This window comes from Vigna angularis, chromosome 10, assembly GCF_016808095.1.
Source record: "Vigna angularis cultivar LongXiaoDou No.4 chromosome 10, ASM1680809v1, whole genome shotgun sequence".
NCBI classification, from domain to species: domain Eukaryota; kingdom Viridiplantae; phylum Streptophyta; class Magnoliopsida; order Fabales; family Fabaceae; genus Vigna; species Vigna angularis.
The window spans coordinates 7,422,757-7,441,749 of record NC_068979.1 but is presented as its reverse complement, the minus strand read 5'-3'; the positions used below and the strand labels follow the sequence as shown (position 1 = coordinate 7,441,749).

General features: G+C 33.7%; 2 protein-coding genes and 1 pseudogene across 4 annotated transcripts; 1 reads left to right on the top strand and 2 right to left on the bottom strand.

The window, feature by feature from the left end:
- Window positions 1-328: 328 nt before the first annotated feature.
- Window positions 329-7,082, top strand: LOC108335246 (uncharacterized). 3 transcript variants are annotated; one of them, XM_017571222.2, is made up of 15 exons: window positions 329-705; window positions 843-924; window positions 1,861-2,361; window positions 2,685-2,853; window positions 2,955-3,095; window positions 3,874-3,971; window positions 4,202-4,293; window positions 4,660-4,730; window positions 4,831-4,966; window positions 5,365-5,424; window positions 5,511-5,593; window positions 5,828-5,904; window positions 5,983-6,053; window positions 6,583-6,640; window positions 6,806-7,082. In XM_017571222.2, exons 1-15 carry the CDS (start codon window positions 485-487, stop codon window positions 6,908-6,910), a joined length of 1,965 nt encoding a protein of 654 aa, XP_017426711.1. In that variant the 5' UTR covers window positions 329-484; the 3' UTR covers window positions 6,911-7,082. The 3 variants fall into 3 exon arrangements, with proteins under 3 accessions (XP_017426711.1, XP_052725513.1, XP_017426712.1); XM_017571223.2 differs by having other exon boundaries at window positions 563-752; XM_052869553.1 differs by lacking the exons at window positions 4,660-4,730; window positions 4,831-4,966.
- A 2,979-nt stretch (window positions 7,083-10,061) lies between these two features.
- On the bottom strand, window positions 10,062-10,661 carry LOC108334813 (ethylene-responsive transcription factor 5-like; annotated as a pseudogene).
- A 2,016-nt stretch (window positions 10,662-12,677) lies between these two features.
- Window positions 12,678-16,160, bottom strand: LOC108335166 (cytochrome P450 84A1). The gene is made up of 2 exons (XM_017571118.2): window positions 15,147-16,160; window positions 12,678-13,606 (listed from the first exon to the last, which is right to left on the bottom strand). Exons 1-2 carry the CDS (start codon window positions 16,089-16,091, stop codon window positions 12,983-12,985), a joined length of 1,569 nt encoding a protein of 522 aa, XP_017426607.1. The 5' UTR covers window positions 16,092-16,160; the 3' UTR covers window positions 12,678-12,982.
- Between the last annotated feature and the right edge of the window lie 2,833 nt (window positions 16,161-18,993).

Below are 18,993 nucleotides of genomic sequence, written 5' to 3'. Positions count from 1 at the left end.
TTTATACTATTTTAATAAATATGGATATTTTGATAATATTTTATTTCTACTAATTAAATAATTCGTGTGATCAAATCTTTCACTAATTTTACTAATTTTATTTCCAAATCTATTCAGGTTGATATTTAAATCCACGAGAACAATTAATTCATTCTCCAATTTTATCACATTCATTCACACATCCTTGAATATATTGGACATCAGAACTTATAATATGAATAGAATATTATAATTAAAATTAAACAAAATTATTAAAATAGATGATATAGAAATCAAAATTATAAGATTTTAAAAATAAAAAATATTACAAGAGAAATGAATGCAGGGAGGGAAGCAGACAGATGAGAGAAATCCAAAAGCAACCAAAGCGAAGCGCGTGAGAAATAGGAAAAGTTCCTTGTTCACGCGCCGGTCTAAGGAGTAGAAGGATCAAAATCAGAATTTGGCGTGATTGAAACGACGACCTGGAGTGCATTTGGGAATAATGGCGGCAACCTCGTATCTGACGCCGACGCAGAGGTACGCGACGGGAGCATTGTTCGGGTTGGCGCTGAACCAGGCCCATTTTCACCAGACCCACCCGTTGGGCCTATCAACCGATGACTTCCCTTCTGACTCTGATCGTACTCCCTCCAAGCTCGAAATTTCCGACGATCCCAACCTTTGGGTCCACGAACATCACGCATTGCTTCGCCCTGTTTTCAAGTATCTCATCTCCAAAGCATAACTAATCGTGCTTGTTTCTACTGCATGTACTCATGCCAATGTTCTACTTCATTTCATCCGATTATTGTGGCATGATATTTCAGTGTTATTGATTAATGTGTGTTGAGTTTGAGCAGGTACCTAGATATCGATCCCGCTGCATGGTCTGGACTCGAGGAAACTGCTGTCTCTTCTTCAGTTTCACGTCACGTCGGACCCGTACGTCATTCTACTTTTTCTTTACTGCGTATTTAGATTCTAGTTTCTAAAATCTAACTTTCGATCATATTTTGTAAACTCAGTTTCAAGCCAAAATTAAGATGATGCTTAGTTTAGAATTATGTGTAACTGAAAACTCAGTGCATGTCTGGGTTAAAATTTGCGGACTAGTATTTTCGGTGTGAGTATCGAGTTTGCAAAAGGAATCCTCGTCTTGCTTTTGTGGAAATTCGGTTTCTGACAAATTATATAGGTGGGATAGGAATGTGCTTTTATTGGTTAACGTGTCATGAAATTTACTCCCCATTTTGGCACACCCCAAACTAGAATCCAAACATGGCCTTATATAGGGATATTTTCAGTTTTATTATTTGAACACAAGTTGGGGACTTCCTAACTAAAACCAGATATGGCCTTATACAGTAATAATGAATATGTGGGGATATAAGGTTGACTTGGTCGATAAAGTGGAAGGAAAAAAGGCATAGGTGGTGAGTTCAGTCTTTCTTCTAACATTAACAAACGAACATTTGCCACTTTAAAAATCAGTAATGATGCATCTGTGGTATTGATTTTCAATGTTTTGTTGCTTCCGGTATGTTCCCATATTCAAAAAGCGGATTACCATATTCAACGGACAATTTCCGTTGCTTTCCAGATGTAGTTTTCATTTTTTTTGGGTGGGGGTAGGGAGCTAAACAGTGCAACAAACATTGGATAATAATTTACAAAACTATGTGTGGCAAGTTACTGACTTCACTTTCCTTGTCTAGTTTTGCTTTCTGTAATAGCTGCCACGTTATATTTTTGTCTCTAAAGTTTGATGCTGTATGGCATAACTCTTTTTGGCATCATTTTTTCGGTATTAGTATTGTTTTTCAATAATACGCTTTTCCCCAAATACACACTTAAGTATAATGTGTGTGAACTTCACAGTTATTGAGACTATTATCAGAAGAATCTGGTGATGATTATTCCGAAAGGTCAGATAAAGAACTTGCTTTGTCCGGAGCTGTTGATGCCATGGTACTTAGCATGGAAAGTAATTCCGAGTCTCTCAGGTCTAGAAGGGAGAAGCTACGTGAATACGAACATCAATGTCGTGAAAAGTTTTTAACTTCTGATGTTGAACCCAATTCTGAGAAGTTACATATGCAATTAGACACCAAGGAGGAGACCGGTACTCCTTTCCATGATTGTGAAGAACCACATCAGGGATCTATTCATAGTAATATTGATGAGAGTCCAATTGAAGTGGTAATGATGCTCAGCAATCCAAGGAAAGTGGCAGTGCTTTACGAACTTCTCTGTGCTTGTCTATCAGATTTATGTGAAAATAACAAGAAACATGGCCGGAGGAGAAAGGGCTATGATGCTCGACATCGTGTCACTTTGCGGCTGTTGGCAACTTGGCTCGATATCAAGTGGTCAAAAATGGTTGGTGAATGAGTCATTTAATTAGAAATTAACTAGAAATTAACATGTGATTGCAAAACAGCTTTTGATAAATTTTGGTGTTCATGAGATATAAGTATTAGTTGTTTTAACTGTTTGCACTACTATGAAAGACATGGCAAAAACTAATCTTCACCTTGGTGAACATTGCCTATACATTTGCCCTTGATACTAAGTTACTCATTCAGCCTACTCTATATGGCGATGTACTATATAAGCTTTGCTAGAAATTGTCCCTTGTTAAAAAGATTCATTACTATTGTTTCCATATTTTCTAGTGATAAAGATGAATCTTCACTTTTCAGGAGGCCATTGAGACAATAGTTGCCAGTTCTGCAATGGCTTTCATTAAAGAGCAAGAGTCAAGTAAACAAGGAACTCAATCAAAAGAAAACAAGGGGGATAAATGGAAGAAGGGTTGTATCATTGGTGCCGCTGCCTTAACTGGCGGAACTTTGATGGCTATTACTGGGGGTATGAGTGCCTTGACATCTTTTGTGTTCTGGAATATACAAAAACGAATTGAATAAATTTCCTTGTTGATTTGATTGTTTTTGTTTTTACCCATTAAACAGGATTAGCTGCCCCAGCTATTGCTGCTGGACTTGGGGCTTTGGCTCCAACTTTGGGTACTCTGATCCCTGTAATTGGAGCAAGTGGATTTGCTGCTGCTGCTACTGCTGCTGGACATGTTGCTGTTGCTGCATCATTTGGAGGTATATATTTCCTTATATGTGATTGGATTTTACTGTAATATTCTCATTATCTGCTATTATGTCTTCAATTTATATAGAAATAGTCTTTTGTGAATTTCCAGTGTAGTCTAAGTATACTATTGGACCGCCAACTACAAAGTCACTATTATACTTTTATGCGTCTTAGTGGTGTGATATCTTCAATTGCTACATTACTGGTCAACTTGTATTTTTGTTACTTCAATTTATTGATTAGAAGGTCTACAATTGCTTTATGGCGTCAATTAGATAATGTAATCAATACGCCTTGTAGAAAAAGGCTTGGTTGTTTACAGTAATCGTTCAGTGAAATATGTTACAGCAGTTGCCTTTCTGAGTGGAGTTATAGAGGTTATATGGGACTTTTTATTTACTTTTAAATAGTCTGGAGGAGGAGTTTATTATACCCTTCAATACTGCCACTGAGCTATTTATCTTGTAGATCGTATGTGACTATTTGGTATAGCATTGAAGTAGAATTGATTTTGAAAAAACTAGAGACAAATTGCTTGATAATATGTAATTTTCGTTGGAAAATGACAATCGATTCCTAATGTAAAACAAATAAAGTCTATTTTTGGTCATTAATTTACAATATTCGTATTCAAATTGCTGTACATGTTGGTTACATGTTATTGGGATGTATTTATGATGTATAGGACAAATAAACAGCTATTTGTTTTTCTTTTTTTGTGTTACTGTTGATGATTCTCTTTTAATAAATGATGAAAATATTTTATGTACCACTTTGTTTTACTAGCTGCTGGAGCTGGACTCTCTGGAACCAAAATGGCTAGGAGAGTTGGGGGTGTTGATGAGTTTGAATTCAAAGTTATTGGAGAAAATCATAACCAAGGTGTAAGTTTATACTCATTTCATATTCCTACTTTCTGGTGGCGACTGTTTCTTTCTTGAGTTATGATTTGTGTGCAGAGGAGAGCAGATCCAAACATTAAACTTTCTAAAATTATCTAGCACTACTTTTGTTAGGGATGGAGAGTTTACGAGTGAAGTTGTTAGGTTCCAAACCCAGGAACCTAACAACTTTTCATCTTAGTTTATTGATTTTATTTGGCTTCTGCTCGCAGCTGCTTGGGGTTGAGATCATGATCTCTGGATTTGTCTTTGAGGATGAAGATTTTATAAGGCCTTGGGAGGGAATGAATGACAACTTGGAGAGGTACACATAATTACCATTTTCCCCTTCCTAAATGATTTGTTTGGTTAATCATTATTTGGGAAAAGTAGTTAATGCACTTGTGAATATTATTGTTGCCTATGATTTTCCCTTAACCTAGGGCAACATGTTGGTGCAAAATTACAGTATTAGATTTAATGACTTAATTTTCTGCCATTTTTCTTCATTTTAAACACTGCAATATTTAGCATGTTTTTGTTCAAGTTATTTTGGCAAAATAACCACATTATTACTAGCTTCCTTAATAATTTTGAAAAGTTGGTGACTATTTCTCTATTAGCATTTTCCAAGGGACATAAATGACTTTGCTAAACAAATGACATTTCATATGGCCTGGCCAAAAGTTAGGTATGCTCTGCAGTGGGAGTCCAAGAATCTATATGCCCTGAGCACTGCAATTCGGGATTGGCTTACTTCAAGTAATTGGTTTGGGTTCCAGGCTGCTGATACTTTTGTGTAGTATATGAGTAGATATGTATATGGTTGGTGCCGATATTGCCGTGCTGTGCTTTGCTTTAGGAATTGCAGCAGCACTGATGAAGCGAGGGGCAATGTTGACGGTCTTGCATAGTCTTTTAACTGCATTAGCTTGGCCGGTTACATTACTTGCAGCAACTGAATTCATAGACAGCACATGGACAATAGCTATTGACAGGTTACTTTATCTGTTGATAGTGTATATAGAACTTTTGCTCAGTAAAAGGAAAAACATCTAATTTCTGTTCATTAATGGTGTTTCAATTGTTTTTATTGGATTGCACCTAGTGATGCAATTGCTTGTCAATGGGTAATGACGGTAGTGTTTCATTAAGTTGAAAAACTGTCATGGAAATTGACAACATTCTCATCATCATACTCTCTGCCAAAACCAAGTAGTTGATAAACTGGGATGTTGAGTTCATTTGGCAATGCAAGGATGTTTTCTGTTTGCCACCGTATTTTTAACAAGAGGCTCAGCAAGGAGTGATGTTTCAAATTTTTGTTATCGAAATAAAAGTTGTTAGACAATTTCCGGTCTTAGTTTGCAATTATAATACTTATATCACTTTTCAGATCTGACAAGGCAGGGAAGTTGCTTGCCGAAGTATTATTGGGAGGACTGCAGGGAAATAGGTATTTTCTTATTTCTAAGTTTCTTTTGAAAATTTAGCTCCTTCAAAATAGTGGTATATGAAATATTTTTAATCTATGAATTTCAGGCCCGTTACACTTGTAGGTTACTCGCTGGGGGCAAGAGTTATTTTCAAATGTCTGGAGTGTTTGGCTGAAACAAAAAACAGTGGTATGTATTTCCACATTTTTTGTATTCGATTGGATGTGATACATTATTGCTCCTTTTTGGTATTTTTTAGTCTTATTGACTGTCTCTCGAAGGATAAGTTTTTTCTTCCGTCAAACTCTTCAACTCTGGATATGGGTAGTACATATGATATAGTTTGTGTTGGGACTAGATCGTTTATTTGTTAATAAGATGTTCCCTTATTGATTCTGAAGTTCTGCTACTGTTTATTGGCAGCTGAACTGGTAGAAAGAGTTGTTCTTCTTGGAGCACCCATTGCAATCAGGGATGAAAAATGGGAAACTGTTAGAAAGGTGGAAAGGGAATTAATTTTACTCTTAATTACTATGTATTGCTTTTATTAATTACTGTGAGATCCTGGTATTCTGAAGATGGTAGCTGGAAGATTTATAAATGCTTACTCAAGCAATGACTGGATGCTTGGAATTGCTTTCCGTGCCAGGTACACAAAAATGTAGTGTTAGTATTCTGATGTTTTGTGAGTCTATCCACAGTACATAGCCTATATGAACCGATCAATTCTTCAGAAGATTAACTCACAATCAATTGAAACAAGAAACAATGGCATGAAGTTGTACTCGTGGGTCTTGAACCAAATGTTTATTATGTAGTTTTTCCTTGAAGTCATAAGTTATAGCATTTTGGTTCTGCAAATGCACAGAATATGATCCCATATTTTTATTGACTGTGTTTCATCCATTGATTGGGATCCATAAATTTGTGGAGACCATGGGCGATATTTGCATTATACCATTTTTGTAGCGGAACTCTCATATAACACGGTTATTTTTCACTGAGTAAACGCATACTTTCATAGTGTGATAGGACACGATTTTCACAGACCAAGAGCATGTTTACGCAATACATTGTATGAATAGAATGATTTTAATTGTTAAAGAAAAAAAAATGAAGAATTACCTGAGACTTTTTAGTAGACAACAGAAACTAACATAGATATTGATTTTGTGCAGTCTACTTTCTCAAGGATTAGCTGGAATCCAACCTGTTGACATTCCTGGGATCCAAAACGTTAGTTTTTTCCTATTCCATTGTGCATCACTATTGTTGCAAGTTGCTGTTTTTTATTCATTTTGGGTTACCATTTGAAGTTGGTGTTTTAACTTTTAAACTAGTGCTACCACTAATAATTCGTTTGATTTGGATCTTTGCTAAAATGGTTACTCGGATTTGCAGGTTAATGTGACAGATCACGTAGAGGGTCATTCTTCATATTTGTGGGCTACACAACCTGTCCTAGATGAACTTCAATTAGATTCGTATTATCCTGTTTTGACATAATTTCCAGCAGTGATTCTTCTAATTCTTCTTTGTTTCATAGCTCTCTGTCACACTGCCTTGTATATGGATATATAGCCAGCTAGCCATAGGAACAACATCTATTAATAAACCAAAACTCTCCATTTTAAGTGTTACACTATAATGAAAAAGAAAATTGTAAATTTTTAAACTATCTATTTAGTAGTATCCTTTTGGAAGGAAAATGTTTGTTTGACTCTACTTGCACTGGTTGAGAACTTTGAAGAATATTTTGGTCACTAAAATGTTAACTTTTATATTTATAAAAAAAGGAGAGATTGAAGAATAAAATAGTAAATATATCCGTAAAATAAAAAGTCGGTTTATTTCGAGATATGTCTGTCCACGTTTATTTTATTATTATTATTTATTAAAATAAAAGTATATTATTAAATTTATGAAAAATATATTAGAAAATTTAATCATAAAATACACAGTTTTTATAATTTTAATGTAGATAACGTTTTTCATTGAAAATAGATTATTTAGATTAAAAAATAGTTATAAAATCTAAAAGGTAAAATAATAAAATAATTTATTTGTTAAGGGTAAAATTAAGAATAAAAATGTGAGTTATTAAGTAGTTATAAAAATCAATTTTATATATAGTTATAGATTAATAAATATTTTAAGAACAAATTTAAATAAAATATATAATTTTAAAGTTATAATTATATCTTTTTATTATTGCATCCTTCTCTAAATAATTTCATATTTTGTTCCATCAATTCCTATACTTCTATGGAAATTTTTTCTTACACTTCCATTAAATATTTTAGATTATACTATTTAAAATTAAAAAATATTAATTTTACATATTTTAGATTATATAATTAGTAATGTTAATTTACATTATTGCAAATTGTAAAATTCGTAATATTAATTACGTTTTAATTTATAAAATTTAAAATACAAATTACATTATATAGAATCCATGATAGGTACTGGTGATAGATTTCGGAATGTCTCTCATAGGCAACCGGCGAAGAGATAACTATTTATAGTGAGAATTTGATTATCTGAATGAGACATGAAAAAACACAAGGAAGTGTCCTCCTTCATCCATTATCAATCATTAAATGCGTAAAGCTTATCTTCTGTTACTGTGAACATGAAACACAAGGTAAAAACAAAACACCTCAAGAACAGAGAATGGCCAAATTGATCCTAATAGAAGTTATTCTGGATTCTGTTTCCTGACATTGCTACAAATGCTCAGACTCTTTTCCATGGTGACAACACACCAACTGAAAAATATTAAATTGAAAATGGAAGTCAAAACCAAAATCGAGTTGCACCGGTTGAAGCTCTCCAAAATGGAGGTGCAGGGTAGGGAAATATGATATCAGGGTTTTTAATAGTTTTCAAAAAAAGGGTGATTAAGTAGTTTTACTAAAACTATGAGTGCAGGGAAGAAAATATGGAGGTTGAGAAAGAAATAGCCTACTTCTATGCTGTTTTTGGGTTGCAGCTGATAAATAAAAGAAATCAGACTATTTGCACCCCCATCAAATTTCTCCTTCCATCCTATTATTCCGAAATTTATCTTGCAGACCACAGTAAACAATTCTGAAAATTTTGTTCCATCTCTCTTGTTACTGAAAATAATTTTCGCAACAGACAATATATAAATGGTAGTTTACTTCATGCCAACAAATAACTTCACATGGTCGAAACCACAGTTTTGAATCTACTTAGGAAATAAAATGTTTTTACCTATATTAGTAGGTACTTTTTTTTAGTTATAAGTAAACCTGATCAATTTTATTTTATTTAATGATATTGTTACTTGAACACTTTTCTCTTAACAGGGATTCTGCTTGTAATAATTTTATTTCTTTATCATAAGTTTCCGTGCATAAAAAATCATTTTTAATATACATTAGTAAAATTAATTATATTAACCAAGCTCCCAATGATATCAAGTTAAACTTAAGTTCAAAAGTAATATTAGTATTCTACATCTCTTAATATTAGAAGATAGACTATACTAAATATAATATGGTTTAAATTATAAAGGTATGACAAAAAACTATTTAATATTGGTATTTATAAATTTATCACTATTATTTAACTTTAGACAAAAACAATAATTACATTTTTTTAAATGTATAAAAACATTAAAATAGTGCAATTCTTTTTTTTTTTTAAATATCAAAATAGAACCAATTTTAAAAAAGGCTTAATAGCTTATTTTGTCCTCAGTTTTAGTGAGTTGTGTCAATTAGATCTCTCCTTTTAAAAAAATGTCAATTGTATCTCTACTTGGGAAAATTTGTCTCAATCAAGTCCCTTCCATTAAATACTCACAAACAGAGTTAACTTTTTATTCTCTCTCATATGTTTCTCTGCAACACAACAGGTCATTCTATCAGTGTTATCTTTTCGTCCTTTTATGGAGTTATACTTCCAATTCCAATACAAAAAGTCAAACGCACAATCTCCATTTTTCCACCTCCATTACTCTGATTTAGATAACTCATTCGTTGATTATCCAACCCCAAACACTCTTCTATTCTCTCCCACTCATTCTCCACCTCCATTGTCAGCAATCAATTCATCCATCATATCTTTTATTCTCAACATCGTTGCCATCAATTAACACAATACACACAAATCAGAGAGAAAAAAAATGGGAAGAAGAAATTGATTGGGGTTACAAGGTCACTATGCTCCACAAGCATACGCATATCTTTATTTCTTTCCTAGATGATTAGGGTTTATGCTGCACAAGTCCATGCCTTTCCCATGTTCATTTAGGCCCAATGTTGCATCTAGTTCTCCATATAGACTTCCATTCAGTAGTATTCTGAACCGTCCAACCCTGTTAATTAATCAATGTTAAGTAAACCATAAGTCACTCTTATGCATTATGATCTTTCCACAATCTAAGGCTAAGATATCCAAATATCAATTGGTATTGGGCTCCATCCTCACCCCAAGGTACCCTGCTCTCACCAAATCTGGAAACAACGTCACAAACTCCTTATCCCTCACAACGGGGTGTGCAGTGAATCAGACCCCCAACGAGTCACTGTACACGAACTTCCCCACCGTTTCCAGCATATTAGGGTCAATCACAATCTCCCCCTTCTGCGTCTCCGTCAAACACGCCACCCTCCCGTCACCAAGCTTAACCACGCCAGTGTTCGTGATGTCCGTCAGCACCGGAGAACAGGCTCGCCAACTCCTTCACATACGATGGGAAATTCGCCACCTTTGGCACTTTCGAAAACTCCCGAAAACAGTTCACCTCTTGTTCCGTTGTTTTCTCCTTCTTCACAACCGGCTTGACTTCTTCTACCTCCTCCTCCTCGCAACGCTGCTTCTTTTCTCCTTCGGCGTCGGCGGCCTCCTCCACCTACGCTTGCTTCAAGTGAGAAGTTGAGCATAGCCTTTGAGCCGCAAAGCCTAAAGGCAACACGATCGTAGGCCTTGGCAATGTCGAAGGTTCCAAGCCACACTCTTGACCCGCGCTTGTTCGGGTCGCGAATCTCGGCAGTGAACTTTCCCCAAGGCCGTTGGCGGACTCCTCTGTAGTGCTTATTCTCCGGCTAGTTCTCCAACAATACCACATGCGGGTTGGGATCCTGTTTCCCAAATTGGATCCACTCGGTCTTCTTGGGAGAGAGATTTGCAGAGAAGGTTTCCTATTTAATTGAGGTTTCTTGTGAAGGGATGTGAGGGGTTTAGGGGTGTCGAGGTCGATTATTTGGGGTTTGGAGTAGAATTTGAAAAGGGGTCATTGAATTTCAGGGTGGAGGAGCTTAGTGAGGTAGTGATCGAAGGAGAGACAAGAGTTAAAGGAAGAAGATTGAGAAGGTTTCATTTAGATTCATAAAAAAGTTTACGTGTCAAGTGTGTTAGAAAGGTCTGATGTGTTGTAGTGAAAAGTGGAGAAAGAATAAAAAGTTAACATCGTATACGAGTATTTAACGGAAGAGACTTGATTGAGGCAAATTTTACCAAGTAAGGATGCAATTGACACTTTTTTAAAAGGATGTATCTAATTGACACAACTCACCAAAACTAGGGACAAAATAAGCTATTAAGCCTTTTAAAAAATTACAAAAGTAGATAAGTCAGGTTAAGGTAGTACAGATTTTTTCATACTAAAAAACTGTGTCAAGATGGTACAACTTTAGTTTAAAACATTTTTAAGTTGAAGTCGTGCTAAGTTATCACAATTTCAATTTAGTACATTTTAAATTGAAGTCGTGTTAACTTAACATGACTTTAGTTCAGTTTTAATTAATAGATGTTGAGCCAAATTAATATAACTTTAATTTAGTTTCAGTAGAAGTCGTGTTAAATTGATACAACTTCATCTTAAAATGTTTTCAATTGAAGTGATATCAACTTGACACAACTTCAACTTTAAAATTATTTTGAATTAAAATTGTATCGTATTCACACTACTTATTCAAGTAAAGATGTGTCCTCTTAACATAACTTATTTATTCACTTTTGTAATATTTTTTAAAATTCGTCTCATTTAAGTAATTTAGAAAAAAAAATTATACCAAAACAACACTTTTCTTCTTCTAAATGAGTTATCTAAGAAAATAATTAAACATACTTTTCAATTAAATATATTTTATATTAAAAACTCAATTATCACCAATACTACCATATCAAATTTAAGTCATAATTAAAAAATATACTTATTTTGTAATTATTCTTATCCTCAAAATTTGTCGGGTTGACCCTAATTCATATGCAAAATCTTGGTAGTACAATTTTCAACAAAATAAATAAATAAAGCCTTTGTTTTACATGCTCTCACTTAAAGAGTCAGTTGTCTCTCTTAAACAGCAAAAAATCATTGGCATGGGACCATGACCCCATAAAAGGCATTCTAGTGGTTTAGGTTAGAGGTGACCAAATTTGATTGTTTAACTCCTGCTTGTCCAATTAAGCACCAAATTCAAAATATTCATACCATATCAAAGTCTAATAAAATAATAATAGTTTCACACCCTAAGAAGACCATGCCAGCAAATGAAAATCTATGGTTTTAACTCATTGAAGATTCTAACGTATGAAAACAATACTAATGCTGACCAATCCTCAGTGAGCAGAATGATGAATGCTAGATTTTCCTGTCAGAAGAAAAAATAGTCGAACAGAAATGTAACATTAGTCTGTGTTTGGTCACAAAGTAGTTAAAGGTGTTAAAACTTTGCAACCCCGGAAAAAGGCTTCAGTTTGACTTGGCTTCTGAATACAAAACAAGGGTCCAAGGAGTGTCACTTTCACGTTTTAAGTAGTGATTTTGAATTTCACGTTCGTTTCTACACTCACCTAAACACTTCATCTTTTTTTCTTTTTCTACATACGCTGGCACTTTGAAATACAACTTTCATCAGTTTCACTTATAGTAAATCATGCAGTCCGTATACAAACAAATCACGCCACTCTTCTGCACCGCCAAATCTAACCAAATAAAATCAATGCAATTTTAAAATGTTTATATCATTCCATACTTTGAGGCTTCTCAACCTGAGCGATGTTGAATTTTTCATAGCTACGTTTTCATATCACACCCAAAGTCTTCAACTTCATCTGCATTTTCCCTCTGCTCAACCATCATTAATTTTTTGCCTCTAGAATCCACTTGCTTACAAAACACTACTATATATCACTGTTAAATACGCGACTTTCATATCAAATCCTCACACTACGCATTTCAAAATATTCACCATCGCATTCAAGAATGAAAGTAAATTATCACAATTATGCAATTTAATTTGTCACATTTCCACCATGGCCACTCACTCTTTTTAGTGGCTGCTTCACTAATATTTCGATGTATTACACATAAGAATAAAAAACGCAAGTGGGGCAAAAAGAAACACATCGAATCAAGAAGAGTTTTTCAGTTTTTTGTTTTCGAAATAGAGAGAACAACTACATGTACCACATTCTTATTGTTTCTCTCACTTCGTATTATTTATGATGATTATGTATAATTGGGATGAAAATAAAATATGAAAAAAAAAAGAAAATAAAAGGGATTAAATTGTTGTTGTTTTTATTTTTGTTTTTTTTTTTCTAAAAGAGAGGGCACACCACGCGCTTGGTTGGCACAGCGATGAGTCGCGTGGCTTTTGGAGCGGTGAGTCCGAAAATGTCACCCATGTCCAACTCACTGGGTTTCATTCCATCTGGCAATTCCCACGTGAAGCAGTGAAGGAGGTGAGCCACCGCCAATTCAAGCGCGTACAGCCCCAACTGCATCCCGGGGCAGGACCTGCGACCCGACCCGAAAGGAATGAACTCGAAGTTGTTACCCTTGAAGTCGGGCACGCCCGGTTCCAAAAACCTGGCGGGTTTGAATGTTTCGGGTTCCTCCCATGAGTTTTTGTCTCTCCCAATTGCCCACGCGTTGATCATCACGCGCGCTTTCTTGGGAATGAAGTAGCCGCTAACCGTCGCTTCCTCGGCCGTCTCGTGGAGGAGGAGCGGGATCGGAGGGTGGAGGCGTAGGGTCTCTTTAAGGGCACATTTTAGGAACGTGAGTTTCTCAAAATCGGACTCTTCGACCCGACGGTCCAGGCCCACTACATCCGCGAGCTCCTGTTGGACCCTCTTTTGGTCTTCTGGGCTTCTCATTAGCTCCGCCATGGCCCACTCAATCGCTGATGCCACGGTTTCCGTCCCTCCAAACATCACATCCTGTATTAAAAGGCACAACACAGTCACCAAAGAAATATTATTGCAATCAATTTTTTCATATTTTTTTTAAAGAGAAGTCATGCTGTTAAAACTGGTAAAGAGAATAAAAACAAAATAAATAATTATTTTAAAGTCAAATCTCAATTATTTATTTTTGATCATAACCTTAGATAAATAAATGCGAAAAGTGATTTGGTACCCACAGCCCAATCATCCATATCAAAAAATTTACCATTGAATTTTGCTTTCGAAACCAAATTTTAATTGAAAATAAATAAGAAAAGGGAAAAGGTGTAGATATGGAAGGTGAAATGCTACCAACCTAAATTAAAGCCCACTATGTTTGGTGGTGGCTTATGTTTCCAGGTGCTGTATCTCTGATCTTCTCAATCTTATATACTTTATTTCTTCATTCATTTATTATAATGACAATAACTATAATAAACTTGAATTTACTTTTTCAATTTCAGCAAGAATAATCATGATTAATTTGGAGACATGTTCTTTTGTAATAATATACATTTCTTATATAATTTGCAATGTTTCTAATAACTCAACCTACTTTAATAAGTAAGAACGAAACGCATGTTCTAGAAAATACTATAATTTATAGTGTTAGCTACGTGCTCATATAATTGGAGAAATTCTTATATGTAAAATTCTAACCAAAGGCATGCAAATCAACTTTTGACAATTCAGAAAATAAACTAAAAAACCAACTTTTGACAAATCGAAGCCTCCCTAACAAACACCTATGTATATATTTTCAACATGATAGACAGAGATGCACATACTTTAACAGTTAGCATGTATTTTCATGTAACATGTAAACATATTCAAAAGTTAACTAAAGTCTAAAAAGTACAAATTTATTTATTTATTGCAAAAAAAACATTAAAATTTTAATATATTTTTCAGAAAAAGACATGAAACATCCTTTAAAGAAATTAGAAAGTTAAATTACTTCTAAAAATAATATATTATAATTAAGAAAGTGGCTAATTTTACACCTATATTCCCTTTAAACTCAAGCAGAGACACTTTCTTTAAGGTGGGGTAAATTGTCAAGGATGAATATAATAAGAGATATTCCGGGTTAATTTCCCAACAAACACTAGCATTTAAAAGTTCAATTTTTCATCCGTTTTTGTATTATAACCAATCCTCTCAATCTTGCATAAAAAAACACCTAGCAGTTTTATATTTTACAACTAGAAAATTCCACTAAAGTAGAAAGCAGTCCAAACAGGGTGATAATTTGTTCGTATAAACTTTTTCTAAAAATACTTTTTAGACAAGAAAAGAAATAAATGATGTCTAAATTACACTATAGACAAAACAGTGACATGCGAAAATATTTGATGGATTATGAAATGGAAAATGATACCTACAGCCTTAAAAAAAAACCAAATAGTTCTTAAAAATATAATTTTTTTTAATAAAGATTAGGATGTGGTAATAAAAGAGAAATAAAAAAATATTGATGTGTTAAAAATAAGAAATTTATAAAAAAAATAAATAAAAAGGGATCCATAGATACCATAATGATAGCTTTGATGTTATCCTTAGTGAGTCTGATAGAGTTCTGCAAATCTTCAGGTTCATTGTTCAACTTGGCCTCTTCGGTGTAGAACGCGAGCAACTCATCCACCATGTCCGTTTCTCCATCACAGACACCCTTCCCATTCTTCTTCTTCTCTACGTGCTCATCAATGATCTTATCTATGAAGCTATCCAACGCGCCGCGAGCCCTAGCAAGGCGCGCGTTGAGCCCCTGCGGGTCCACGCGCCCGAGGTAGGGTATAAAATCCGCGATGTTGAAAGCGCCAAAGAGTTTCGAAAACTCCTGCAGAATCCCAATGAACTCTTCCTGTCCCTCCTGGGAGCTCGACCCAAAGGCCGCGCGGTAGATGATGTTTTTCGTCAGGTTGAACACGAGCTCGCCGACGTTGATGGCTTTTCCGGCGGAAGCCGCGACGGAGCGGACTGCACCGTCGACCTCGTCGCGCACGGATTGCCAGGACTCGGCGCGCTTTCGGCTGAAGAGTTTCATGACGCAGAGCTTGCGCATCTGGCGCCAGAAGGGGCCGTAGTGTGCGAAGGCCATGTCGGCGCGGTCGTAGGTGAGGTAGCTGATGGCGATGGTGGCGGGGCGATTGGAGAAGATATTATCTTGGACTTGGAGAACCTGACGCGCCGCGTCGGGGTCGGAGATGGCTATCATGTGGAGGAAGCCCATGCGGAGGTGGAAAACGCCGCCGAATTGCTTGGCGAGGGTGGCAAGACCGCGGTGGGTTAACTGGTCCATCATCAACATGTTTCCTATGATGGGCAAACCCTTTGGTCCCGGTGGATACGGTGCTCTTCGACGAGTACGATGTAGCAAAACGAAAAGAAGTGTTGTTAGTGGGAGGATGAGTAAGATGGTGATGTTGAATGGATTAAGGTTGGACATGGCTTCCGATGATTTTAGGAACCAATCCATGTGGCTTTTGATGTTTTCAGTGACTCAAATCTAAGTTTTATGTTATAGCAATTGTTGTTGCTGAGTTGAGGGAGTGTTATGGGGACTTATATATACACTTTGTTGCAAGTATAGGGCTTCTAAGATAATTACAAAAAACGTGGAGTTTTTTGCTGTAATTATTTTTTAAAATATGGGCGTGAGAAGAGAAAGATGATATGGACTGGAATCCTGCTCCCCCACCTGCTGTTTCTTAAGGCCAGTGGTACTTTGATAGAAGAAAACGACAAATTACATTCATACAACACAGTTATATAATAATATTTTTATTTTAATTATATTATTTTTTAATTTAAAAGCATAATATATATTATTATATTATTAAAAGTAGTATCAAATATGAATGTTTATTTTAATCCGTCTCAAACAAACTTTTCCCGTTTCTTAAACCAAAAATCTCCCCCATTAATCATGTTTCAAACATACATTAAATTTTTTATTCATTTCTTTCTTTTTACTTAATTAAACTGTTTTATTTTCTAACTATTACACATCTATCATCTTATACATTCTCAATTTAATTACCTGCATTGTATATATAATATTAAGTATATCAAATGAGACATTTCTAGTATTATTTATAATTTTACTAAGTACGTTTAATCATAAATGCAATCAATGTTTAATGTTATACTTGATTTTATGATAAATACTTGTAAAAAGTATACCTGTTTTTTCTTATATTTAATAGTTATAATATTTCAGTTTATATATTTAAATTTTTTTAAAATATCATAAATTTATTAAATATTTGTAATATGTAATACTTAGTTTGTGAAATTTTACCATATCACCGTGCCAAGTTCGTATTTGGGAGAATGAAATCATTTAATTATAAAATTTGGAAAACTAAAATTACATATCATGAAACTTACAAAAAAACATTACACATGTATTGTTAAAGACCACGATGACATGCCAAAATTGTTAGGCTAATATGATAGTCCACATGTAAACGTTACATGATAGGTGTGCCTCCAATAAATATAACGTTAATACATTAGTATAAGTATTAGAATTACATAGCTGCTGCTACATGTGAGAATTTAATTGCCTCAACCAGAACTTATAAAAGGCTAAAATCATACATTGGTTCTATACAATGGATTCAATTTGGCTCACTAACTAAAATCATACCTAAAAGTGAAATTAATTTCTTTTAAGAAATGGAAAATTTTAAATATATGACATAATTTGAATGTATAGAAGAGGTTCTAAAAATAATTTTCATGGACACTTGCTTTTTCCTTTAATTTCTATTGTTGTCACTTGTATTTTTTGTTTGCTTTATTTTATCACTATAAGTGTCTCTCTTTTGGTTTGTGTCATTGCCAATGTTTTAATTTGGTTATTTTCATCTAATTAGGTTCTCTTGCACACTTTTCACTTTTTGTTTCGCTAGTTTTTTTAAATTTAATTGACATCGTACCTTGATAAGTTATACTTTGTAAAAAGCTTAAAGGGTTTCAAGGGATTACATGCATAATTTTTTTTTTTTTTCAAGGGATAAATTTGTTTTTCTCTAAATTACCCTATTTTAACTAACAAGCATGTTTTTACTAAAAAGACAATAAACACTTGTAATCTACAACATAAAGTTTCTCGGTTAACCTAATTTGGGATATAAATGATATCGAAGTATTATTCAACTACATATCTAAATGTTATAAAGATAATTATAAAATTCTAAATTATTGATAAATATATTGTCCTTAAATTTGATAGAACTTAGACTTGATCATTAAAATCAATAGTTTTCATTACATTACCTCGATTATTTGTATTAAATATTTTATAATAAAAAAATTATATAAATGATTTAAATTACTTTTTCTAACATTGTTTAGTATCTTATTTTAAAAAATCTACTTAAATCTCATTTTCAAAGTTGAATACAAGATTATTTATCTTATGCTATTTATACTTTTTTCTCTTCAACTAATTTTGAACTAGTTTACATATATGTAATAAAATAAGGTAAAATTATTGTATTTCTTCATTTGTAGAAAATAAATAAATTAAACCACACTCTTTGAAGGAACAGAAAATTTAAAACTATTCACTTCAAGTTCAAATATTTGTATAGTATACTATATATTGTTACGATTCCATTAGTAAGTTTTTTTTAATATTATTAATTTGTTCTAAAAATAGAATTTTTAAAACAAAAATAAATAAAAAAGTTAAAAAGGGAATCAGACACCCGTAACTATATATCATGCCAACTCCGAAATATTAACAAACATCATTAAAATGCAACTAAAATAGTAAAAGCAAAAAAAAAAAATGTGTCACTTTTCAATGTATTTCATCATAATAGTAAATTAAGAAATTGAATTCAATATTTTTTAATCAATGTTCTTCATATATTTATTATAAAATCATGACCATTAAATGGAGTGTTTTAACTATCAATCTATAATTATCTACCATTAATTTTTCTTGTAGAGATATGCCCAATACAGAAACTTTTGTCTCATCCCGTGTTAAGCCCACTTGATCATTTGAATAATGTTTAATTTTTTATTGAAGTGTAATAAATAATTATTATAATAAATATTTTGTTAAGCATAGAGAAATCTGTTGTATTAGTTTCCAAAAATTAGTGGAATACATTGAAAAATGTTTCATTCTTGAAAATTACTTTATACGATTTTATTTCTTAAATTGCTAATTTATCCTATAACGAAGAAAAAAAGAACGGAAAAAGATATGAAGAAAATGATTGGGCCACCTAACTACGGAGTTGCGTCGGCAACGGCAACGGCAACTGACGGTTGATGAATTAATGTGGCAGCAGCGGCTAAACGCCACAAACTCACTCAAATTGAAAAACACGCTTATAGGGTTTAGGTGCGTTTCG

Excerpts from the sequence above, each read along its gene's own strand:
- LOC108335246 (XM_017571222.2), top strand. The coding sequence starts at position 485 with ATGGCGGCAACCTCGTATCTGACGCCGACGCAGAGGTACGCGACGGGA. Across the intron at positions 2,854-2,954 it reads TTTGATGGCTATTACTGGGG|GATTAGCTGCCCCAGCTATT; the intron begins GTATGAGTGCCT and ends CCCATTAAACAG. Across the intron at positions 5,905-5,982 it reads AATGGGAAACTGTTAGAAAG|ATGGTAGCTGGAAGATTTAT; the intron begins GTGGAAAGGGAA and ends GGTATTCTGAAG.
- LOC108335166 (XM_017571118.2), bottom strand. The coding sequence starts at position 16,091 with ATGGATTGGTTCCTAAAATCATCGGAAGCCATGTCCAACCTTAATCCA. Across the intron at positions 13,607-15,146 it reads ACATCAAAGCTATCATTATG|GATGTGATGTTTGGAGGGAC; the intron begins GTATCTATGGAT and ends CTTTTAATACAG.